Source organism: Oryctolagus cuniculus, chromosome 3, assembly GCF_964237555.1.
Source record: "Oryctolagus cuniculus chromosome 3, mOryCun1.1, whole genome shotgun sequence".
NCBI classification, from domain to species: domain Eukaryota; kingdom Metazoa; phylum Chordata; class Mammalia; order Lagomorpha; family Leporidae; genus Oryctolagus; species Oryctolagus cuniculus.
Genome location: NC_091434.1, coordinates 68,005,777 through 68,028,945, shown reverse-complemented (window position 1 = coordinate 68,028,945; position 23,169 = coordinate 68,005,777). Strand labels below are relative to the sequence as shown.

Here is a 23,169-nt window from a genome sequence, read left to right as displayed (position 1 = left end):
CGCCCCCCGCTGCAGGTTCTGTGCGAGGGTCACCCTTTGTCATTATGCGATGTCGTCTCTCGGCACCTCCTTTGTGCAGATCAAATTCGATGACTTGCAGTTTTTTGAAAACTGCGGCGGAGGAAGTTTTGGGAGTGTCTACCGAGCCAAATGGATCTCCCAGGACAAGGAGGTGGCGGTGAAGAAGCTGCTGAAGATCGAGAAGGAGGTAAGGCCTGCCTCTGCGTGCCCGGGGGCGGATCCCTGGGGCCGCTTCCCAACGGCCACTCAGGGAGCCCCATAAATAGAAGTTATCGCAGCGTGTGCAGCGTGTGCTCCGGGGTTGAGTTCTACTAGGGGTTATCTGGAGGGAGAGGATTTCTTCCCATGGCACCAAGACCCAGTGTTCTGAGGCCCGGGTGAGGCGTGCACCCTCCCACGAGGGCAGCCAACAGGGGGCAGTAGAGAGCACCGAGTCTGTGGTCCTGTGGCCGGCTTTTGAGCCGCCACCTGTGCCAGAGGGAGAACCGCCCTCCTTTTAAAATCTCCGGAGGGCCTTGGCTTCCAGGGCCTGGGATCCGCGCTGGTCACCCCCAGAGCTCGCTTGCGGGGCCTGCCAGCGCTGGCGACCCCCAGCCGCCGCCCTCCGGAGCCTTCGGCCACGTCCTGTGCTTTGACATCTGTATCCGTTCATCTCCCGGGATAGTTTCCTTGTCTTCATTAACCTGCCAGCGAGCCGTACCTTGTCGCCACTTTACAGACTAGGAACTAGGGCCTTGAAAAATGTAATAAGCTGCCCCGGAGGCACAAGTGAAAGCCAGACACCCCCCCCCCCCCCTTTTTAAATTTTAACTGTGAAACCACCGGCTGACCAGGTAAGAATAGAAAAGAAACGGGTTCTGGCCGTGTTCAAAGACGCTTGCTGGCATGTTCAGGTATGAGGCCGCGTACTGTTAGCGTGCTGAACGTGGTCTTAGCGATTGCTCTCGGTGTCAGGAAGGCTTCGTGAGGCAGGAATCGGATTTGATGGGAGAACATTAACTGCAGTTCACTCACCCCACACGGCGGACCCCAAACACACACATGCACACACACCCTTTTCTGGTGCTTTGGAGAGAGCCAGGACTATGACAAAGGACATCAAGGTGGCAAGAGCAGGAGTTGAAAACTGCGAAATCCCGCTTCTGTGCCGGTGTGGTGTACTTTAAAAGGCTCGTGGACGGTGGAGTTAAGTGGAGTTAAAAGATACTTTTATTTTGTGGAAAGGTTTTTAAAGCCACATGTGGTTTTGCGTAATCCGTACTGGCCATGAGCTCTTTGGCAGCCCCTCACATTTGGCCTGTGTGTGGATTGACCAGAAAGTGAGCAGATGACCACAAACCGCAAGAACCTAACTCCCAAGCTTGTGGGCAGGAAGACCGAAAGCTCGGCGTCTGTGTGGGGCTTGGTTAGTCAGCCGCGGAGAGACAGGTGCATTCTGGGGAGGCAGCCCCACACCTGAGTCACCATGACTTTGAGCTGTACAGAGTTTTGGCCGCGGTTGGCAGTTACTGGAAAGGAAATCCACATGTCTGGTGTAAATCACCGTTCTGCGTTGTGAAGTATGTACTGCATGCTGCCTGGGGTCTTGCGAGGGGGCAGCTGATGCGGAGGTACTGCAGAAAGCATGCAGGAAGTGGAATTAACAGACGGGTTTATTTTGGTACAAAAGTGTTGAAAGCCATACATATGTAGGGTGTTGGAAAAGTTCACAGAAATGCAGATTGTGAAAAAAAAAAAAAAAGAAGAAGTTCCAGATTCTTTCACACCAAAGTAAACTTACAGTTTAATTCCGTTTTCTGCAAACTTTTTTTAAAAAAATTTTATTTATTTATTTGAGAGGTAGAGTTAGAGAGAGAGACAGAAACAGAGAATCTTCCATCTGCTCATTCACTCCCCAAATGGCCGGGACTAGGCCGATTGGGATTCAAGAGCTTCTTCCGGGTCTCCCCAGGTTCAGGGGTCCAAGGACTTGGGCCATCTTCTGCTGCTTTCACAGGCCATAGCAGAGAGCTGGATCAGAAGTGGAGCAACCAGGACTCGAACCAGTGTCCGTATGGGATGCCGGCTCCGCAGGTGGATGCTTTACCTACTATACCACAGCACAGACCCCTGCAAACTTTTAAAGCTCTGGATTTTTTCCCTAATGTTTAGTTCAATGTAATGTCAGTTCTTTTTTTCCAATGAGTTTTGGAAGCTATAAACATTTAATAAATGTCTGTAGTTCCTTTCATGTGACTCTAAGGATGAATTAATATCTGATAAACACCTGTTTTATGAGCCTAATGAGAAGTGGAGAAAACATACAGCACACTCTGTAACTCTGCCTGTGAGAGGGGGAAGGAGCGCTGTTTGCTTTCCCCTTATTTGTAGACCTCTAGTTTACTGAGTGTGTATTTCTTCCCTGGGCTGCAGTAAGTGTACATTACTTTTCTAATAAACAAAGGAAGACAAACAACACTATCTTAAAATCTTATAGTTCTTTGAAACTTTGTTTCAAAAAAAATTCTTTTTTGACAGGCAGAGTTAGACAGTGTGAGAGAGAGAGAGAAAGGTCTTCCTTCCGTTGGTTCACCCCCAAATGGCCGCTATGTCTATGCGCTGCGCCGATCCGAAGCCAGGAGCCAGGTGCCTCCTCCTGGTCTCCCATGCGGGTGCAGGGCCCAAGCACTTGGGCCATCCTCCACTGCCCTCCCAGGCCACAGCAGAGAGCTGGACTGGAAGAGGAGCGACCGGGACAGAATCTGGTGCCCCAACCGGGACTAGAACCCGGGGTGCTGGCGCTGCAGGCGGAGGATTAGCCTAGTGAGCCGCGGCGCCGGCCTGTTTCAAAAATTTTTAACAAACTGTTTATTCATTGATTTTTATTTTACTTGAAAAGGAAAGCAGAGAGACAGAGATAGCCTTTTCCATCCACTGAATGTCCACAAAAGCCAGGGGCCCAGAATTCAATCTGAGTCTCCCATGTGAGTGGCAGCGACTTGAATACTTGAACCGTCCCCTGTTGCTTCCCAGGGGTTGCACATTTGCAGGAAGCTAGAGTTGGAAGTGGAGCTGGGACTTGAACGCAGGCGTCCTGTCAATGTGGGATGTGGGCATCCCAAGCGACATCCTAACCACTAGGTCAGATACAGCCCTTACAGACCTCTAACACCAAGGGAGAGAATGCAAGAATGATACTGCACTCTAGGGTGTCCTTTCCCTAAACTCACCGCTTGGTGACCCTGAGCAGCAATTACTTTCTCTATATGTGTTACATGGTCGATGCGCAGTCATATACTACTTTATTTTGTCATTTTTGCTGAGGCAAAAGGCTAAATTGCATTTGCTGTTTACCTTTTTATCCCTAAATACTTTAGCATCTCCCAAGAAAACAGCCACAGTGAACATATTCAGGAAATTTAACAGTGGTATCACACTTTATTAGAGAGTCTCTATTCACATTTTGCCAGTTGTTCCAAAAGCTTTTTTTTTTTTCTAAATTTGAAAGAGTTACAGAGAGCCTGCAAACACACACACACACAAACACACACACACACACACACGGAAAGGGGGGGGAGGGAGGGAGGGAGGGAGAGAGAGAGAGAAAATCTTCTATCTGCTGATCCACTCCTGAAGTGCACACAAAGGTCTCCTATGTGAGTGGCAGTGTCCCAAACACTCTGCTACTTTCCCAGGCCATTAGCAGAGAGCTGGATTGGAAGTGGCAGAGCTGGGACACAAACGGGTGCCCACGTGGGAGGCCAGTGTCACTGGCAGAGGCCTTACCCACTATGCAATAATGCAGCCTCGCAAAAGCTTTTTATGGCAATTTTTGTCTAAGCCCGGATCTGATCCAGGATCACATGTTGCAATTAGTTGACGTATCTGTGTGGTCTGGGGCAAGTTTATTTTTCTGCCTTTTTTGTCTTTTAAGGCTTTGACATTTTTGAAGAGTGCAGGATGGTTGCTTTGTAGAATCTCTCTCTGACCCCTTCCCTCCTGCCCCAGTTAGGAGTGCTGTAGCAGGTCACGCATCCTTGGTGGGACTTGTGCGACATCACTTTGTTACTGATCCCACGGTTAAAAGGGATTCAGCCAATTTCTCCATAGTAAGTCTATCCATTTTCACTTTGTAATTAATAATTAAACTGTCGGTAGATACTTTGAAACTATGCAAATATCTTCCTTCAAAAAACATTTACCCAATGTTTTTAGCATCCACTGCTGGTTCTTTCTTGAATCAAATAGTACTGTTTGTTGTGTAGAAAGCAAACAGTCGCTTCCTTGTGAGTTTTTCCTTCTTCCATCTGTCATTCTTTCCCTCCTTTATTCACCCACCCATCCATCCATCCATCCATTCATTTATTGTTTGATTGCATACTTAACATTCTTCTTCAAATTCAAAATACTGCAATCTATTAGTTACTCATTTGTGCTTAAATTATACCAGACTTAGGACATCAGAACTCCTTTAAGCTGGGTATTGTGTCTTTTTGCTCTGTTCTCATTTTAAAAGAAAATATTTTCTTTACAGTGTGGCACAAAAAGTTCCAAGTTCATTTCGTAACCTGTGTCGTGCCTAGAACCAGCCATTGCTTCAAGAAGCCCTCAGTCAGTGTGCTGATTTGAGAGTGCAGTGTGTAGCAGCCAAGATCGGATACTGAGTTTGTTTATTTAGACCTAGAAAGAAGCAGGGGTGGGGGGAAGACTGGGTCATTTTGACAGAAAAGTGGTTCTGGAGAAACTTTACTTAAGAAAGCATTTAATTTAAAACTTACAATCATGCCTCTAGGTAGAATCTGTGCTACACTGCTATTAGCAATGCAAATTGGTAGACTTTTCTGGAGAAGCAAACTTACCATAGGAAAAGTCCTGGATCTTTTTCCTGAGGAAGTGATTAGAAATGTCAGAAAGATAAGTATCTTAGGTGGTCAGCTCACCTGTACAGCGGTGAAAAATTGGAAGCAACAAATGATGCTAAAGCTGCGTGATGCAGTTCCATTCCATCTGGAAGACTATTCAGAGAGCTAGGAGAATGCTCGTCATATATTGCTACGTGGTGAAAGCAAGTTAGAAAATCCCATCTAGAATATGATACCAAGTCTGTACTTGGCATCTGCCTGGTGCTTTCATTTTTCTTGAGCAGTCACATTTTTGGTATTTCTTTCCACCCCCAAGATTTTATTCTGAATACTTTCAAACATAAAGAATAGTTGAAAGGATTTTATCTTGTACATCTGTATGCACAACCGTATAGGGTCTGTCAGTGGTAGAAAAACCTTCTTTATGAACGCAAGGCCAAGCTAGCTGTTCTTCCACCATCAGTCCATTTTGATTCATTTCAAATAAGTCAGAGGCACCAATACACTACCCTGTAAATATTTCATCATGTCTGTTATTACTAGAGTTCATATGTGTTTGCAGTTTTGTTTCCTTTCATTTTTTAGAAAAGATTTACTTTATTTATTTGAAAGAGTTGCAGAGGTAGAGACAGAGAAAGAGAGGTCCTCCATCCGCTGGTTCTCTCCCCATATGGCTGCCAATGGCCGGAGCTGGACCAATCTGAAGCCAGGAGCCTCTTTCGGGTCTCCCAAGTAGGTGTAGGTGCTCAAGGACTTGGGCCATCTTCTACTGCTTTCCCAGGCCATAGCAGAGAGCTGGATCAGAAATGGAGCAGCCTAGATTCAAACTCCTACCCATATGGGATGCCAGCACTGCAGACCAGGATTTAATCCACTGCGCCACAGTGCTGGCCCCTTGTTTTGTTTTTTAAAAAAATTTTGTTTGAAAAGATGGGGCGGAGGAAGGGTATCTTCCTTTTGCTGATTCACTCTGATTCACCAAATGCCTGTAGCAGCCAGGGACCATCTGAGCTGAAGCCAGGAGCTGGGAGCTCAATGAGCACCCAAATACTTGAGCTAACATCTGCCTCCTGGGGAGCACATTAGCAGGAGGCTGGGCTCAAGAGTGGGGCTTGGACCTAAACCCAGGCGCTCCAGGTTTTGTGTTCTTTTGTGGTAGTTATGTCCAGCACAGTGCACCTGTCACTGCGGAGTAGGGCATGTGACTACCACGGGAGCTGGTATATACTTGTGATGACCTCCACAGCCTCAGGGCACAGGGCGTCCTCCCCAGCATGGGTCAGCAGCCGGGGCAGCTCTGTCTTTCCTTCCTGGGCTTAGGGAAGATTCCCTAGAGACCACTTCCAGGAAGCACCTGGTTCTGGCTGTCAATTCCCTGGTCCTGGCAGTCTCCTGGGTCCCCTCTCCCTGGGTTTGGCCTTTCTGAGGCAGAGCCTGGGGCCACAAGGGGGTAATGGATTTCTCCATCCTTCCTAGTGATACTGTTTTTGTTTTGCTGTGTGTGTATTTTCTACTTCATTTACCTGTTTCCTCCCCCACCCTTTTTTTTTTTTTTTTTATTTTAAAGAACAATACTTTTTGTTCTGATGAACTTTGGGTGCGAACTTTGTACTTTCTTCCCGTGTGGGTGTTGGGCTTCTATCAGCTTTTCAGGGTTATTAACTGGGAGTTATAAAACAGAAAAAAGAAACAGCGTGGCTCTGAAAATTGAGGGCACTCTTTTTTTCCTGCACACGACACTACTCTGCAGCCTCAGTGTTTAGTGTTGACTTTGCACAACCAGCAGAGTGACTGACAGCACGCTCTTCATTTGTTTAAAAACTGTCTTCAACAGGAAAAAAAAATCATACAATCTTAAGGATAAATACTGAAAGTAAGAAAAGAAACCATTATCACATCTTTTTGGTAAATTCTGAAGGAGCTGGGACCCAAAGGGACTGTTTAGGGAGAAAGGTAAGCGAGGAGTGACGGTGGCACAGATACGGTGATCGCCACGTCTTGCTAGCTGTGCCGGAGAGCAGAGTCCCCATGCAGTTGGAGCTGCCCGTGTCTTGCTGGGTGTGTCTCACGGACTGGTCGCAGCAGCCCTGTGTAGGCTGGGCGCGCATTTGATGACACGCTGACCTCTGTGCGGGCTGTTCTGTACGGAGAGCTGGACGCCTGAGAGCCAGTGTGTAAGCTTGGGATCTGTGGGTGCTCAGCTGCTATTCCAGGGCCGCATTAGGGAGGATGTGATAGGAGAGAAGCTGCATTCCTTCCTGCTTCCCTGGCACGATCGGAAGGAAGCAGGATCTTTCAGAGGTAAAATATAAGGCCTTTTTTTTTTTCATTTGCCTTGGCTTTGAGTAAGACACCATTTCCTCTATTTTAGGGAGAGAAAAAAAAAAAAAAAAAGAAACCCTACCAAACTTAACTGTTGTAGAAATGTTGAAAACCAGAGCACCTGCAATTGATTTTTACATAGAGAGAGAGTATCAAGGTGTCAAAACCTGTCATAATAGGAACCATCAATAATTTTTATGTAGAGGAAAATATCAGTGTGAAGTAGAAAATATAAGCTTGAAATTCAAACAGAGTTCAGAAAGTTAAAATAAAAGCTTTATATAGTTTATCAATATGACAGTATTTAGTACTTTGTAGAAGACTGGTTAAGTGTTTTCATTTTATTAGCTATTGGGGTATCTTTCTCTGCCTTACAGTTCTATTGTTGACTTTTTATTATTGAATTCTTTGCATTTATTTTCATTGTGGGAGTGCTGTTTTAGTATTTTCCTCTCGGATACACTAAAGATTTACTTTTTTTGTAAGTCCTCTCAATACTTAAATAATACTGATGGCAGCCATAGAAATACAAATTAGATATCTTAGCTAGACAACTGCTGTTGAGTCCTGGCCTGGTCCCTGTAGTCATTTATCCCCACTGGAGCTCAGGGGTGGTATCTTCAAGCATAGCAATGCTGCCTTGACTGCGACATTCCTGGCCTGCCTTCTGTGGCTTCTCCACAGGCCCCGCTGCCACCCCTGTATTCGGGAGGTGCCTCACCCCTGTATTTGGAGTTGCTGCCACCCCTGTATCTGGAGGTGCCTCACCTCTGTATTCTGGAGGTGCTGCCACCCCTGTATTCTGGAGGCGACTCACCCCTGTATCTGGAGGCACCTCACCCCTGTATCTGGAGGCGCCTCACCCCTGTATCTGGAGGTGCTGCCACCCCTGTATTCTGGAGGTGCCTCACCTCTGTATCTGGAGGCACCTCACCCCTGTATCTGGAGGCACCTCACCCCTATATTCTGGAGGTGCTGTTGCCCCTGTATCTGGAGGTGCCTCACCTCTGTATTCTGGAGGCACCTCACCCCTGTATCTGGAGGTGCCTCACCCCTGTATCTGGAGGCACCTCACCCCTATATTCTGGAGGTGCTGTTGCCCCTGTATCTGGAGGTGCCTCACCCCTGTATTCTGGAGGTCTTTCATGAGTTATTCTTTAGCTCAGCTCCATGCAGAGTTTTCCTCTCCCTCATCAGACCTCCCTCACACTGCCTTCCCATTCTTTTAGATCCCTGGTTCTCGAAGTGTGGCCCTGGACCAGCTGCACCGATTATCACCTGGGAACTGATTATAGATTCAGCTCCCTGAATCTCCGTTATCAGTGCTTTCCCGTTGTTTCTGGTGCCCACTAGAATTTGAGAACCATTGCTTAGGTCCTGTCTGGCCAACCATATGCCTACTGCAGACTGCTGGTGCATTACGTTTAGTTTGGAAACACAAGGAACTTGCCGAGGGCTTTGTTTGTGGAGGCTTTAGACCCTCCCTTTCACCCTGTGCAGATGGCCGGGGCGGCGGCCCAGCCTGGCACTCCCTCAAAGCCGGCTTAGCAATGGCAGACATGCGTGAAACTTCAGGCAGCACCCTCAGCTTCCAGGCCTGCCTACTCTGCTGCTGACCCGACATCTCAGCTTGGTGTTCTGTTTTCTGTCCTGCTTTCTCACCTCTGCAACCTTGTTTGCATTCTTTCCTTTGCTGGCACACCTTTGTCTTTTCTGCCTAGGCAGGTGCCCCTCGTTCTTCAGCTTTAATCTCTTCCTTCTCTGTGGAACAGTCTCAGTCCTCCAAGCATCATTTTTCTCTTTCTGTTCTGAATTTATACCACTAATTTGACTTGATTAAAATTGCATTGTGACTCTAGTGTTCCTGTAGGAATCTGCCACTGGACTTTTTTTTTTTTTTTATAAGTCCCTGGGTCTTTTTTTTTTTCTTTTTTTAAAAATATTTATTTGAAAGGAAGAGTTACAGAGGTCTTCCATCCACTGGTTCACTCCCCAGATGGCTGCAATGGCTGGAGCTGTGCCGATCCAAAGCCAGGAGCCAGGAGCTTCTTCTGGGTCTCCCATGCAGGTGCAGGGGTCCAAGCACTTGGCCCATCTTCCATTGCTTTCTCAGGCCATAGCAGAGAGCTGGATTGGAAATGGAGCAGCCGGGAGTAGAACCAGTACCCATATGGGATGCTGACACTGCAGGCGGTGGCTCTACCCATTATGCCACAGCTCTGGCCCCGCCACTGAACTTTTCACATGAACAGCCATGTCTTTTCATCACAGAAATGGGGGTAACAATAGTAATACAACCTAGGGTTGTTGGGAGGAATAAATGAGATAATATATATGAAATATGTAGAAGAGTGCTTGACATGTAGGAGGATTTGGATAACTGTTAATTATCAGTTATGTCTCTGGGGCCGGCAATGTGATTGATGTAGCAGCTAAAGCTGCTGCCTACAGTGCTGGCATCCCATATGGGCATCAGTTCAAATCCCGGCTGCTTCACTTCTAATCCAGCTCTCTGCTAATGCACCTGGGAAAGCAGGGTGGCTCAAGTCCTGGGATGCCTGCACCCACATGAGAGACCCAGAAGAAGCTCCAGGCTCCTGGCTTCGGATTGGCCCAGCTCAGGCTGTTGCAGCCATTTGGGGAGTAAGCCGGTAGATGGAAGACCCCCTCCAACTCAGCCTCTGCCTCTCAAATAAATAAATAAATCTTTAGAAAAAAATTATCAATTATGTCTCACCAACTATACTGCAAAATGTAGATGCCATCTTTTATACATGTTTGTATTTATGTGTATATTGGAGGAGTTTCCTATTTATTTGAGAGGGATAGAAACAGAAAGACAAATAGAGACTGTTTATCCGCTGGTTCACTCCCCAGATGCCTGCAACAGCCAGGGTTGGGCCAGGCTGAAGCCAGGAGCTGGGCACTCAGTCGGGGCCTCGCACATGGCTAGAAGGGACTCACATACTTGAGTCATCAGCTGCTGCCTCTCAGAGTTAGCAGGAAGCTAGATTGGAAGCAGAGGAGGTGGGATTTGAACCAGGAACTCCAGTGTAGATGTAGACATCCCAAAAAGTGTCTGTTTAGAAAAAGAAAAGAGTGACAGAGACAGGGATCAGTCTTCTATCTGTTCTTTCACTCCCCAAATGGCCTCAATGGCCAAATATGGACTAGTCCTAAACCAGGAGCCCAGAACTCCATCTGGGTCTCCAACATGGGTGGTAGGGACCCAAGCACGTGGACCATCAGCTGCTGCTTTTTCAGGGGCATTAGGGAGCTGGATTCCAAGAACAGCCAGTACTCCACCTGGCAGGGTTGTTTTTTTTTTTTTTTTTTTTTTTTTTTTTTAAATAAAGATTTATGGGCCGGCACCGTGGTTCACTTGGTTAATCCTCTGCCTGCGGCACCGGAATCCCATATGGGCGCCCGTTCTGTCCCGGTTGCTCCTCTTCCAGTCCAGCTCTCTGCTGTGGCCTGGGAAGGCAGTGGAGGATAGCCCAAGTGCTTGGGCCCCTGCACCCGCATGGGAGACCAGAAGAAGCACCTGGCTCCTGGCTTCAGATCGGTGTAGTTCCGGCCGTAGTGGCTGTTTGCAGGGGGTGAACCAATGGCAGGAAGACCTCTCTCTCTGTCTCTCTCTCTCTCACTGTCTGTCAAATAAATAAATTAAAAAATCTAAATAAATAAATAAATATCTCATTCATTTCTAAAGCAGAGTTAGAGAGAGAGCTTTTGCATCTACTGGTTCACTCCCTAAATGGCTGCAACGGCCAGGGCGGGGCTGGGCTGAAGCCAGGAGCCTGGAACTCCATCTGGGTCTTAACCCTCATGGGTGCAAGGGCCCTGGGCATGAACTGGTACCCATGTGGGATGCTGCTATTGCAGGCAGCAGCTTCACTTCACCATAGCATTGGCTCCCTTGAACTGGCACTCCTGAGAGGGGCTGCCTGTGTTGCAACGTCAGCCCCACAAGCAGCATCTTAACTTGTGTACCAAACGCCCATCCTGGAGAATTTTAATTAGTTTATGGTTAGGGCCTTATGCTGCATTTACAGTTGGTAGGGCCCAGTGTGATTGTGCGTTTGCAGCCTCACCTGGGGTGTAGCTGACTTCCCTGTCAGACTCTCTGAAGGCAAGGTCTGTCTTTGTAGCTGATCTCGTCATCATCCTGGTCCTTGCCACTGTACCAGTCCAGCTGCCAGCGTCAGCCTGGGTTTCCTTAAAGGCCATTTTCTTCTTTATTCCATTACAGCCATTTTCTTCTTTATGGTTACTTTACAAGAGTGTATCTCCATCTGACAGATCAGAACTTGAGGCTCAGAGAGGTGGGGCAACTCAGCTGTGAACAGCAGCCTTCCTTTGGGTCTTCCTCTGCAGCCTCATAGCACCCTGCCCCGTGCCTTGTTTGCAGTAAACACTGCGATATTTGTTCTTGAAACTAAGTGTCATGCACTTCCTCTCATTCTCTGCTAGTGCAGGGATCCTGTATTAACATCCCTAGGTTTTCTGCGTTTGTTTTGTCCTGAGCTGCTTGGAGGGTAGAATACACGCGTCTTTACCGTAGTAAATGCAGTCATAGGCTTGCATTCAGCTACCTTGTAACAGAATGGTTAGTTATTACCTTGACCGTAGGGTACCTGGTGTTTGATTTTTCATTTTTTTTTATAAATGCCCTTGCTGTTGTACCTTTGAGTCTGGCATGCCTGTTTCTGCTCCAACAGTTTTAAACATTTCGTGGTGCCATGCTTCGCCTTTGTGCCACATATATAAATCATCACTTTGGATTAGGGAATATGTAATTTAAAATGATGAATCATTTTATTTGATAATTAACATAGTCATCATCTAGAAGTGTATATTGAATCGCCACTTATCATTCAGCTGTTTCCTACAGGACACTTGTGTTGGAGCTATAATCCAAGACACTCCAAGGTGAACTGCTATAAAAGAGGTAGAGAAACTTGGAAATTGGACACATGTTGGGCAAATCTATAAATGAATAAGCATGTGCTACTGATATGGCTGAAGAAAACTGGAACCTTGTGGCAGAGTTTGATGGGGAAAAGCCAGCAGGAAGGCTTCTCGTGGGCCCAGGAGGAATTTAGAAAGTTACCTGAATTATGGAATAATGTTGTCACATTATGTGAAATGCAGTCACATTAAGGCCAGCATCATTGTATGAAATTTTTTAGATCACTGATATGTAAGCAGAAGCCCACATCCTTATTTTACTGCTTTGTCTTGTAACATTTTAGTGACTTTGTTTGGTTACATATTTACTGTAGATGGAGGTTAGTTTGCCCTGTGAGGAACATTATTGCAACTGTTCTCTCAGCCTTTCATTAAAGTATTATTGATCGCACTACATTGAGCAGTAAACATTTCAGCTTGTTAATATTTGTTTTCCAGCCATACTCTAAATATTGTGCTGAAATCAAACCAATTAATGTATTCCTGTAAAAATGTTGGGCCCTGATTAACTGATATTATACGAAGCTAGGTTCCTGCTCCCAGAAGGAAATACAGTGTGCAGCACGAATTCAATTCCTGAGAAACTCCAAGCCTAACCCTGGAGAGAACAACTGACAAAGTGGAGGAGAGGAAGAACAGCCCACAGATATTTTGGGTAGTTTTAAAATAGTTAGGATTGGCTCTTAGTCTTCAGAAATAAAATTATCTGACTTGGGTATTAAAAAGATACCTGGAATTTTCTTGTCTATTCTCTAGTGATGACAGGAAACCACTGACATGAAGTTAACCAAGGATACGGGCCATGCTGGCTTTTTTTTTTTTTTTTGCTTCCCCTCACTGATGCTTGTTTCTTGCTCCTGGTTAGGCACTAGGTTTCTGCACTGGTGATGTATGAGACGCAGTTGTGTAGCTTTGGAACAGTTTACTTCTTAAAAATGTCAGTTGCAGCTACCAGTGCTGGTGTCTGCCTGTGGTGCACACAGAACAAATCTTACCTTCTCCGTGTGTCAGTTTCTGCAGGGCAGGGTCTGTGTCCAATTGAGTGTGTATTTTCTATTTTTTTTTTTAAAGATTTCATTTATTTATTTGAGAGGTAGAGTTCCAGACAGTGAGAGGGGGAGACAGAGAGAAAGGTCTTCCTTGTGCTCATTCACTCTCCAAATGGCCGCAACGGCTGGAGCTGCACCTATTCGAAGCAAGGAGCCAGGAGCTTCTTCCAGGTCTCCCACAGGGGTGCAGGGGCCCAAGGACTTGAGCCATCCTCCACTGCTAGAACCGGCGCCCATATGGGTTGCTGGCACCGCGGGTGGAGGATTAACCCACTGCACCCAGGGCCAGCCCCAGATTGTGTATTTTCTGGACTCCACTTAGTACCTGGCCACAGGAAGCCATCGGTAAGTGCATAGCGCATAGATACAACCAGTAATAAACACAGTGATTGCATCTCAGCTTTCTCTCCTTTCGTTAGATAGACGGAAAGATTTTCCTCTTCCCGGATCTAAGGAAAGAATGCAGCTTAGTCAACTCCACAGCCTTTCTTCTCCATGCTTGGCAAGTGTGGGTTCTGAGTAAGGTCCTGTGCCTTTGAATGAAAGGTTCAGTTCTGTAGCAGCTCAGAAGGATTTTCCTGGACGTGGTTCTCTCCTGGTTTGTTTTTGAGCAAATTTCCAAAAAAGGGATCAGGATGCTTTTTCTCGGCCCGCTGATGTTGGGTGCTCACTGATTCATGACCCGAGGGAAATGAAGGTGTCCTGAATGTGGTGAGGCCGCCAGCACATTAATGACTTGGAAGTAGGACTCCTGTGCCTGATGCTGTTCTTCAGGAAACTGGTGCTTGGTGGGTGCATTAGCTGTTAGAGTAACCGCCCTGACAAGGGGGAGATGCTCTGAGAGTGTCCATTAAAGCTGCCCTGCGTCCCCAAAGAGACTGCATTCTGCAGTGGGTGCACGGAGTCAGTGTAATTCACCATTGAAAATTGGGTTATTTGAGAGACACAGAGAGAAAAAGCATGGATTTCTACTCATACCCATTCGGCAGGGCTGAAGCCAGGAACCTGGAGACTCAGTTCAGGTCTCCCACACAGGTGGCAAGAACCCAACTAACTTTAGCCATCACCACTACCTCCCAGGGTCTGAATTAGCAGGAAACCGGGCTGGAGTCAGGAGCTGCAGCCAGGTATGGGACCTGGGTACTGCAATGTGGCACCTGGGTGTCTTAATCTTAGCTAGGCTAAGTGCCCATACCCTAACTCAGTATCAGCAACTCAGAAAGCTCAACAATGGAAAAAGAACTGGGACCAGCATTGTGGCGTAGTGAGTAAAGCTGCAGCCGGCAACCTGGTATCCCATATGGGTGCTGGTTCAAGTCCTGGCGGCTACTCTTCTGATCCCGTTCCCTGCTGATGTGCCTGGGAAAGCAACGGAAGATTACCCGAGTGCTCCGACCCCTGTACCATGTGGGAGACCCAGAGGAAACTCCTGACTCCTGGCTTTGGACAAGCCCAGTTCCTACAGTCATGGTCATTTGGGGAGTGAACCAGTGGATGGAAGTGCTCTCTCTTGCTCTCTCTCTCTCTCTCTGTCTCTCCCTCTTTCTTTCTTGGTAATTCCACCTTCCAAATAAATAAATAAATCTTAACCAAGAAAAGTAACAAGAACCAATCCAGTTAACAAATGGGGAGGGGCTAGCGCTGTGGTACAGTGAGTTAAGCCCCCTGCCTGTAATGCTGGCATCCCATATGGGTGCCAGTTTGAGACCCGGCTGCTCCTTTTCCAATCCAGCTCTCTGCTGTGGCATGGGAAAGCAGTAGAAGATGGCCCAAGTCCCTGGGCTCCTGTACCCATGTGGGAGACCTAGAGGAAGCTCCTGGCTCCTGGCTTCGGATCTGCATAGCTCTGGCCGTTGCGGCCAATTGGGGAGTGAACCAGTGGATGGAAGACCTCTCTCTCTCTCTCTCTCCCTCTCCCTCTCCCTCTCCCTCCCTCCCTCCCTCTCCCTCTCCCTCTCTCTCTCCCTCCCTCCCTCCCCCTCTCCCTCTCCCTCCCTCCCTCCCCCTCTCCCTCTCCCTCTCCTTCTCCTTTCTCTGTGTTACTCTGACTTTCAAATAAATAAATAAATCTTAAAAAAAGGAAAATGTGGTATATATACACAATGGAGTATTATTCAGCTATACAAAAAAGGATGGTGTCCTGTTGTTTGCAGGAAAATGGCTAGAACCAGAGAACATCATTTTGAGTGAAATAAGCCAGACACAGAAAGATAAATGCCATATGTTCTCCTTTATATGTAGGAGCTAAAATTAAAAATAAAAAAAAGAACAACAACTCAATCTGAACACAGAATATTACGGTAGGAGAGATAAAAGGAGTTTGGATAAAACAAAACAGGGGAGACTGGGTGGGCTTCATTAATTGTGACAAATGTAGCAATATGAGTTAATAGGGGAAGGAGGTGAGGGGTGCATGGGAACTCTTTACTAGCTCACAATTTTTGTTTTATAAATTTAAAACTATTCTGAAATAAAATGTTAAAAATAAATAAATGAATATAAGGAAAAAACAGAGCAGAGAACGGGAAATCAGGAATTTCGGAGTAGGGCTGAGGTTGCAGGTTTCTATGGATGAGTCAGGGTTGGCTGCACTGAGGAAGGGACCTCGGGATGGAACGTGAAAGGAAGAAAGAGAAGAAGCCATGTGCGTGTCTGGGGGGAAGCCATCCAGGCAGCAGGAACAGACTGCCAGGTGGGAGCATGCCTGGTGTGTTGCAGAAATGGCAAGGAGGCCATGATGGTTGGGGTGGAGGTGGTTGGGGTGGAGCGAGCAAGGCAAGAAGAAACAGGAAGCAGAGCCAGAGAGGTGAGAGGCCAGGGATACGACTGTCAGCACTTCTGATTCAGATTGGGAGGAAATGAGTAGGGAACTGAAATTATTTGACTAAGGTTTTAGCATGGTCACTCTGAATACTGTATTGAGAAAGGGTTCTATGGGGCAGAGGCAGGGCCAGAAAGACCCATTAGAATCCTCTGCAGTAATGCAGGTGCAAGATGTGTATGGGTGGGCCCAGAGGTGGGGGCAATGAGACATGGCTGAACTGGCAGAGCTAAGTGGATTTGCTCACTGGCTGGACATGGGGGCTGTGACAACAAGGAGGTCTCGGAGGTTCTGCGTGGAGGAGATGGATGACTGTTGGCAGAGCAGGTTTGGGAATCGATTGAGAGTTCATGTTTGATAAAAGCAATGGGTGTTTAGAATTTGCCATCTTAAAGAAAAATAGCATGATGAATGTAACAAAGATAGGACATATTTGGGAACAACCCAAATGTCCATGCACAGACGAGTGAATGAAGCAAATGTGGCACACGCATGCAATGGAATATTATTCATCCTTAAAAGGAATGTGATTCTGATGCATTCACAATGTGGATGGAACTTATGTTTTTGCCAGGTGAGATAATCATAGCACAAAAAGACAAATTTCACATGATTTCCCTTGTAAGACGTAGAGAATAGGCAAATTCAGAGACAGAAAGTGGCCTAGGGATTTCCTGTGACTGAGGGGAGTGGGAGGTAGGCAGTAACTGTTTAATAGAAAGAGTTTTAGTTGGGATGGAGGAAAGTTCTGGTCTTGGATAGTGGTGAACATTGCACAGCAACGTGGATGTGCTTAATGCCACTGAACTGTGTGCTTAAAATGGTTAATATGGCAGGTGTTATGTTTTATACCACAATTTAAAAATTAGAGGTTTACTTGTTAAAAAATACGGAACACTAAGGGATTCATTTAATATTGTGCAAGATCTTTACACTGAAATGTCTACAATATTACTGGAAGAAATTAAAAAGACATAGAAAAATGGAAAGATGTACTGTGTTCATGGGTCAGAATATTTGATATTAAGATGTCACATTTCCCAAAATTGGTGTGTGGTTCACTGCAATCGCACATCTGCACAGCAGTTGATAAACAGATTGTAAAACAAATGTAGGAGTGTAAGGGACCTGAACTGGCTTGATTTGGACAAAGAACAATGTTGGAGGAGTCATAGCACCACTTTATTTTGCTACAGTAATCGAGATAGTATGGTATTCATTTGTAGATAGACTAGTACACCAGAATAGAGTCCAGAAGGAGACCCATTCACACTAGTTCAGTAGATTTTTGGCAGAAGTGCAAGGCAATTCAGGAGGAAAGGACAAAATTTTGTCAACAGTTGATGCCAGAACAATTAATGTCTATATGCAAAACAAAAACAAAAACAACCTAACAAAAAAACTGGAAAACTCTTGGGCAAGGGAAATGTGTTGGAGAACAGTGGTGAGGCTGTGTGTCCTTGCAAGCTGTATCCAGCTCAGCAGGTGCAGGAGTGGAGTAGATAGAAAATTGGATTTCTTTGGGATTGTGATTTTCCTGAAGTAAAAACAGGACAGTGGAGTTGAGGATGGTGACAAGGGAAGGATTTTGTGATTTTCCATGGAACTCAAGTTGGCTGAGCAGGGAAGGGAGCAGCACTGACAATGTATGGGAACCGGTGATTTCAGGTCACAGGAATTCCAGCCATGGAAGTCTGCTTCATTCACAGATTCACCTTAACTTCCTGTGGCATGATTGATGTAATCTGAAATCTGTCACTGCATGTGTCTGAGAACAAGCTAATTCTTGAGAAACTAAGAAACCTAAACTCAGCCAAATGTGCCAGTATGTCCTTAACGGGGAATCAGCCTACCAGCAAACATAGCAGTCAAATATTTCTGAGAACTAGAGAATGCATTTTTACTTACATGTATTAGAAATAAAGTGCATTTTTTGAATAACATCTGTCTTTTGTTGAAAATGGAGGCACTTAATTCCTAGGAAGCTAGATAGCACAGTGTTTAAGAGCTTGGGCTCTAGAATTAGTGTGGATTCATTTCCTGGCTCCACTGCTTATTAGCTGTATGGGCAAGTGGTACCAGGCCTTAGTTTCCTGCCCTATAAAGTATAGATAATAATAGGGCCTGCTGTTGAGAGGGCCAAATGAGCTCATCCCCGTAAGTCCACCCGGCAGAGCTCCTGGCACCTGGGGGCCTCTCGCTGCATGTGACTTGTTATTACTGTCATTCTAGCAGCTCAGCCAGACACTCCCAGCCTTTCTGCTCTCCTCTCTGGCTTGTCCACACATATTTCAGCTTTCTCTTTTATGACTTGGAGATAACTAGCTATTTACATCATCCTATATAGTATACTCCTGCCCAGACTATTTTTTTTTATTTTAAACATTTATTTATTTTGAAACGGTTACAGAGAGAGTGGAGGAGAGACACAGAGGGATCTTCCATCTCTGTTGGTTCCTTCCACAGATGGCCACAATGGGCAGCATAGGGCCAGGCCAAAGCCAGGAGCCAGGAGGCTCATCTAGGTCTCGCATGTGGGTGACAGGGGCCCAAACACTTGGGGCATCTTCCACTGCTTTTCCCAGGCCATTAGCAGGGAGCTGAATGGGAAACGGAGCAGCTGGGGCTCCAGTCGGCACCCACATGGGACGCCAGCACTGAAGGTGGTGGGTTTATCTGCTGCTCTACAATGCCAGCCCCTGCCCAGACTTTTTAGATCCCATGTTCTCTGTGGTGTTTTCTCTCTCTCTCTCTCTCTTTTTTTTTCCTCTCACAAGCCAACAGTATTTTGTCATTCATTTACACTCAGTTTGTGTTATAAGCTGGATTATTTTATCTCTTCTTTAACTGCACATTTCTCCTTGATTTCCCATCCTCTGGAAATTGGGATCTGCTCCCGCTCGAGGATGGGGTCCCATGGGCTCACTCTGATTGCATGATAGAACAGTCTGGAGCTGGCGGCCACGAGGTGCGTGCTAACACACACATGCTTGGTGCAAGTGGCGAATGGGCTAGCCCTCCAGGAGGCAGCTTGGGATTGTGGCAGCATTGTAAAGTGAAATACCCACTCTTGGGAGGTGGGGTGAGGAAGTAACCGCAGAGTGCCTGGGCGTGTGAGTTGTGTGTGGTGGCGCTGAGCTAACCACAAGCTTGGAGTGTTAAGGGACAGTCAGTGACAACACCTTTACTGTGTCCATGTCATAGAGACCGGCAGTTCGCCCGTCTCTCTGATTTTTTGAATGAGGCAAAGTCCCTTGGAAGTTTCCTCATATGCTTTTGATGTTTTCTGCTTCAGCCCTGTTAGCAGGTTGTCGATGGGCCAGCCTTGCAGTCCCCTGGTTTCTCCCGCCCACCCCGGTTCCTTTGCTGCCCTGAAGCTCTGCGTCTCTGTGCTGTGATGGAAACGTAAATTCTGCAGGAGAGTTCCTCTCATCTCAGCTGCTAGCCTAGGAGACACTGCACACGTGCAGAGGAAACTGGCGTTCGCACTCACCTGGGCACCAGGCACCCTCTCTCAGTTTTCTTCAGGAATAGAAACAGTACTTTCGGTTACGAGCCGATAATGCCGTATGGTTTTGCTTTTGTTTGAGCTTGCTGCAGATCTGGTCTCTGAGAGAAGCCTGGGTTTGCTCAGTGCGTGGACACATGCGAAGCGCACGTAACCAGTCCCCGGGTGGTGCTGGCGATGTGTCTTTCCCTTCATTCCGGTGGGCTTCCTTTTGCCTGCTTGCTTGAGCAAACGCACAAAGATTCTGGAATGTTTATCCACAGCCGTTTGCCGGGATGAGGAGGAAGATGTTTCCCTGTGTTTAAAGAGAGAAAAGCACCTCACACCTTTTCATCTCACAGGGCCTGCAGCAGGGGGAGAGGGGTTCTCCTGAGCAGTTCCCTTCCGAGGGCTCCGGAGACGGGCCAGGGTGCTCTGTGGCCTGCTGGGGCCGAGGGCGCAGGGGACCTGCTCTTGGTGTCTGCAAACAGAACCTTTCCTACCCTTCCCTTCCCTTCCCTCGTGTCCAGCCCGTCTGTGCAGTCTTTCGAGTCACGTGGCTGAGTTATCCTACGATCACAAGCTCCTTCTGTGATATGTTTTTCAGAAATATGCTTTAGGGCTTTAGAAGCTTCTTTAAAACTGAAGCAACCTTTTAAATTTTGGTCTTTCTCTCATCCTGGTAGATTGGGAAATCTACTTGGGGCTTGGGGTGTGACATAGTTTTGTTTCCCCCAAAGGAATGGCTAATGATCCTCTTCCTTTTCATATATTTTTAATTCAACTTAGTAGTAAGTAGACTATAATAAACACATTTTATTTTTGACTTTAAAGGGAAACAAAGTTATTTTTATACAACCTTTTATCATATATTTTTAATTGACCAGTGAAGATTTGTGGTGTACAACGTGATGATTTGATACCTGCGTACATTAGGGAATGGCCAAGTTATGCTAATTAATTCATGCATTACCTCACATTGCTAAGTGTGTTGAGTCCACTTGAAGTCTACTGTCTGAGTGATTTTCAAGTATACAGTGGTACAATGGATTGTTGCTAGTGTAGTCAGCCCTGGTGGATGACAGTGGGTCTCAGAACTCACTCCTCCAGTCTAACTAAAAAACGTTGTGTTCTTTAATCGACCTGTCTCCAATCTGCTGGAAGTTGATTTAGCTCAGCTTCTAAATCCAGATGAGTTGCTTCCTCTTTGAATCAACTGGTTACCCTCAGACAGATTAATCCCTTTTTTTTCATATAGTACCATGCCTTAGCTCACCGTCTTCCTTTCCACACCACAACCTTTTAATGAGTACAGGTTTCATAAGTACAACTTTAGGAATATAGTGATTCTTCCCACCATACCTGCCCTCCCATCCACACTCCCATCCTACCTCCTCCTTCCTTCCCCATTCCCAGTCCCATTCTCCATTAAGAAAAAAAAAATTGTTCTTCAACAGTTAAGGCAAGTGCTGTTCAAGTCATTTCTTCTCAAAGTGTCAATTTCACTTCTACAGATTGCCTTTTAGGTGCTCTATTAGTTCTCACAGATCAGGAAGAACATATTGTATTTGTCCCTTTGGGACTGGCTTATTTCACTAAGTATGATGTTTTCCAGTTTCATCCATTTTATTGCAAATAACAGGATTTCATTTTTCTTAACTGTTGTGTAGTATTCTATAGTGTACATATCCCATAATTTCTGTATCTAGTCTTCAGTTGACGGGCATTTCGGTTGATTCCATGTCTTCGCTATTGTGAACTGAGCTGCAGTAAACAAAAAAAAAAGGCGGGGGGGGGGGGGAGGTGCGGATAGTTCTTTTATTTTCTGATTACATTTCCCTTGGTTAAATTCCCAGGAGTGGGATTGCTGGGTCATATGATAGGTCTGTATTCAGATTTCTGAGGTATCTCCAAACTGACTTCCATAGTGGTTTCACCAGTTTACATTCCCACCAACAGTGGATTAAAGGACATTTTTCCTTATATCTGCACCAGCATTTGTTTTTTGTTGATATCTGTGTGAAAGCCATTCTAACTGGGATGAGGTGAAACCTCACTGTGGTTTGGATTTGCATTTCCCTGTCAGGTAGTGATTCTGAAAATTTTTTCATGTGTCTGTTGGCCATTTGGATTTCCTCTTTTGAAAAATGTCTGTTTACGTCCTTTGCCCAATTTCTTCACTGGGTTTTTTTTGTTGTTGTTGTTGTGGAGGAGTTTCTAGATATCTTTAAGTATTCTGGTTATCAATCCTTTATTAGTTGCATAGCTTGAAAATAATTTCTCCCATTCTGTCAGTTGCCTCTTTACTTTCCTGAGTGTTTCTTATGCAGTACAGAAGCTTCTCAATTTGACATAATCCTGTTTGTTAATTTTGGCTTTGATTGTCCTTGCCTCTGAGGTCTTTTCCAAGAACTCTTTGTTTGCCTGTGCCAGTGTCTTGCAGGGTTTCCCCAATGCGCTCTAATAATTTTATGGTATCAGATCATAGATTTAGGTCTTTAATCCATTTGAATGGAGTTTTGGCACACCACAACCTTGAACTCCTGTTGCCATGCCTCTCGCTTCGCTCTTGCAAGTGCTCTCACCTTCGCTGGCCTCAGTGCGGACCTCAGCTATCATCTGCATCTCGGCTTTGACCCTCACCCTGAGAGAATCTGTCACCAGCGCCTCACCGAGCAGCTCCACTTCCCTTCAGCCACGGTGTTGGCCAAAGCTCAGAACTGCTGGTCCCTTCAAGAGGCAAGCGGAGCTGCTCTGTGTGCCTGTGGCACATCCCACCCTCCCCGAAGCCCTGCTCTCCCCCCCCCCCCCCGGGGGGGCACCTTCCACGCCCCTCTCCTCACTTCAGGCCTCACTGGGAATCTTATCCTGCAGCCTGTTCTTCTCCCTTTTCTTCCCTGAAGGCCAAGATGGTGGCTTTGTGCCACACCTGGCTCAGTGTTCGGTTTTGTTGTTTTTTTTTTCCTTGAAAGAACGACTTGTCAGCATGTATATTCATAGGCTTGGTTTTAGTAACTTTTGTCTTTGGCAGAAATTAAACCTACCATCAGAAGACAAATGTTTACAGCACCGAGGAGCTCAGCTAATGGAACTGCCCAGTCTGAAGTTGTAAATCAGGGCTGCAAACTCCAGGGTGTACCCGGGGCCAGCCGAAAGCATGAAGGCAGCGGAGCACCGCGTGGCGGGGGCGTGGTGCGGAGGGCGCCTGCGCCGTGCGGCTCCGGTCAGCCGTGTCGCTGTGTACGGCAGGCGCGCAGCGGGAGCTCAGGGAGCTCAGGGCTGCTTCCGTCCTCCGTGGGTGCTCTGCTTGGTGCACACGCTATTTCAATTAAAAAAATTAATGGTGAACACTTAAAAATTAAACGTGTTCCATGAAAACCGAGGTTCCTCGTCCCCTTATAAAAGAAGCAAACATGGTGTTCTTTGGTTGCAACACCGAGGCCTTTACTGGAGAGGGCAAGGCTCTCTTACAGGTATCCGTTCCGGAAGATTTAGGAAATACCAATTCTGTTGTTTTACAGTTATCTCTCATATAGTAAGATATAATACAACTGTTTAACAGTGCAGCTAGTAAAATAAATAAAGGGATTGTCCTTTTAAAAATTTATTCATGAAGTACAAAGTTACTTCAAAACATTTGTGGGAACTGTAGTTAAA

The 23,169-nt window shown here is 46.3% G+C and overlaps 1 protein-coding gene across 6 annotated transcripts in view; it reads left to right on the top strand.

Moving 5' to 3' along the window:
- The window catches only part of MAP3K20 (mitogen-activated protein kinase kinase kinase 20), a 174,857-nt gene that overhangs the window by 13,792 nt on the left and 137,896 nt on the right, over positions 1-23,169 (top strand). For all 6 annotated transcript variants that reach the window (XM_008258756.4, XM_008258754.4, XM_051849412.2 and 3 more), the window contains exon 2: positions 16-208. In XM_008258756.4, coding sequence (XP_008256978.1) covers positions 50-208 — 159 coding nt within the window. In that variant the 5' untranslated portion in view covers positions 16-49. The remainder of the gene's footprint in view (positions 1-15; positions 209-23,169) is intronic.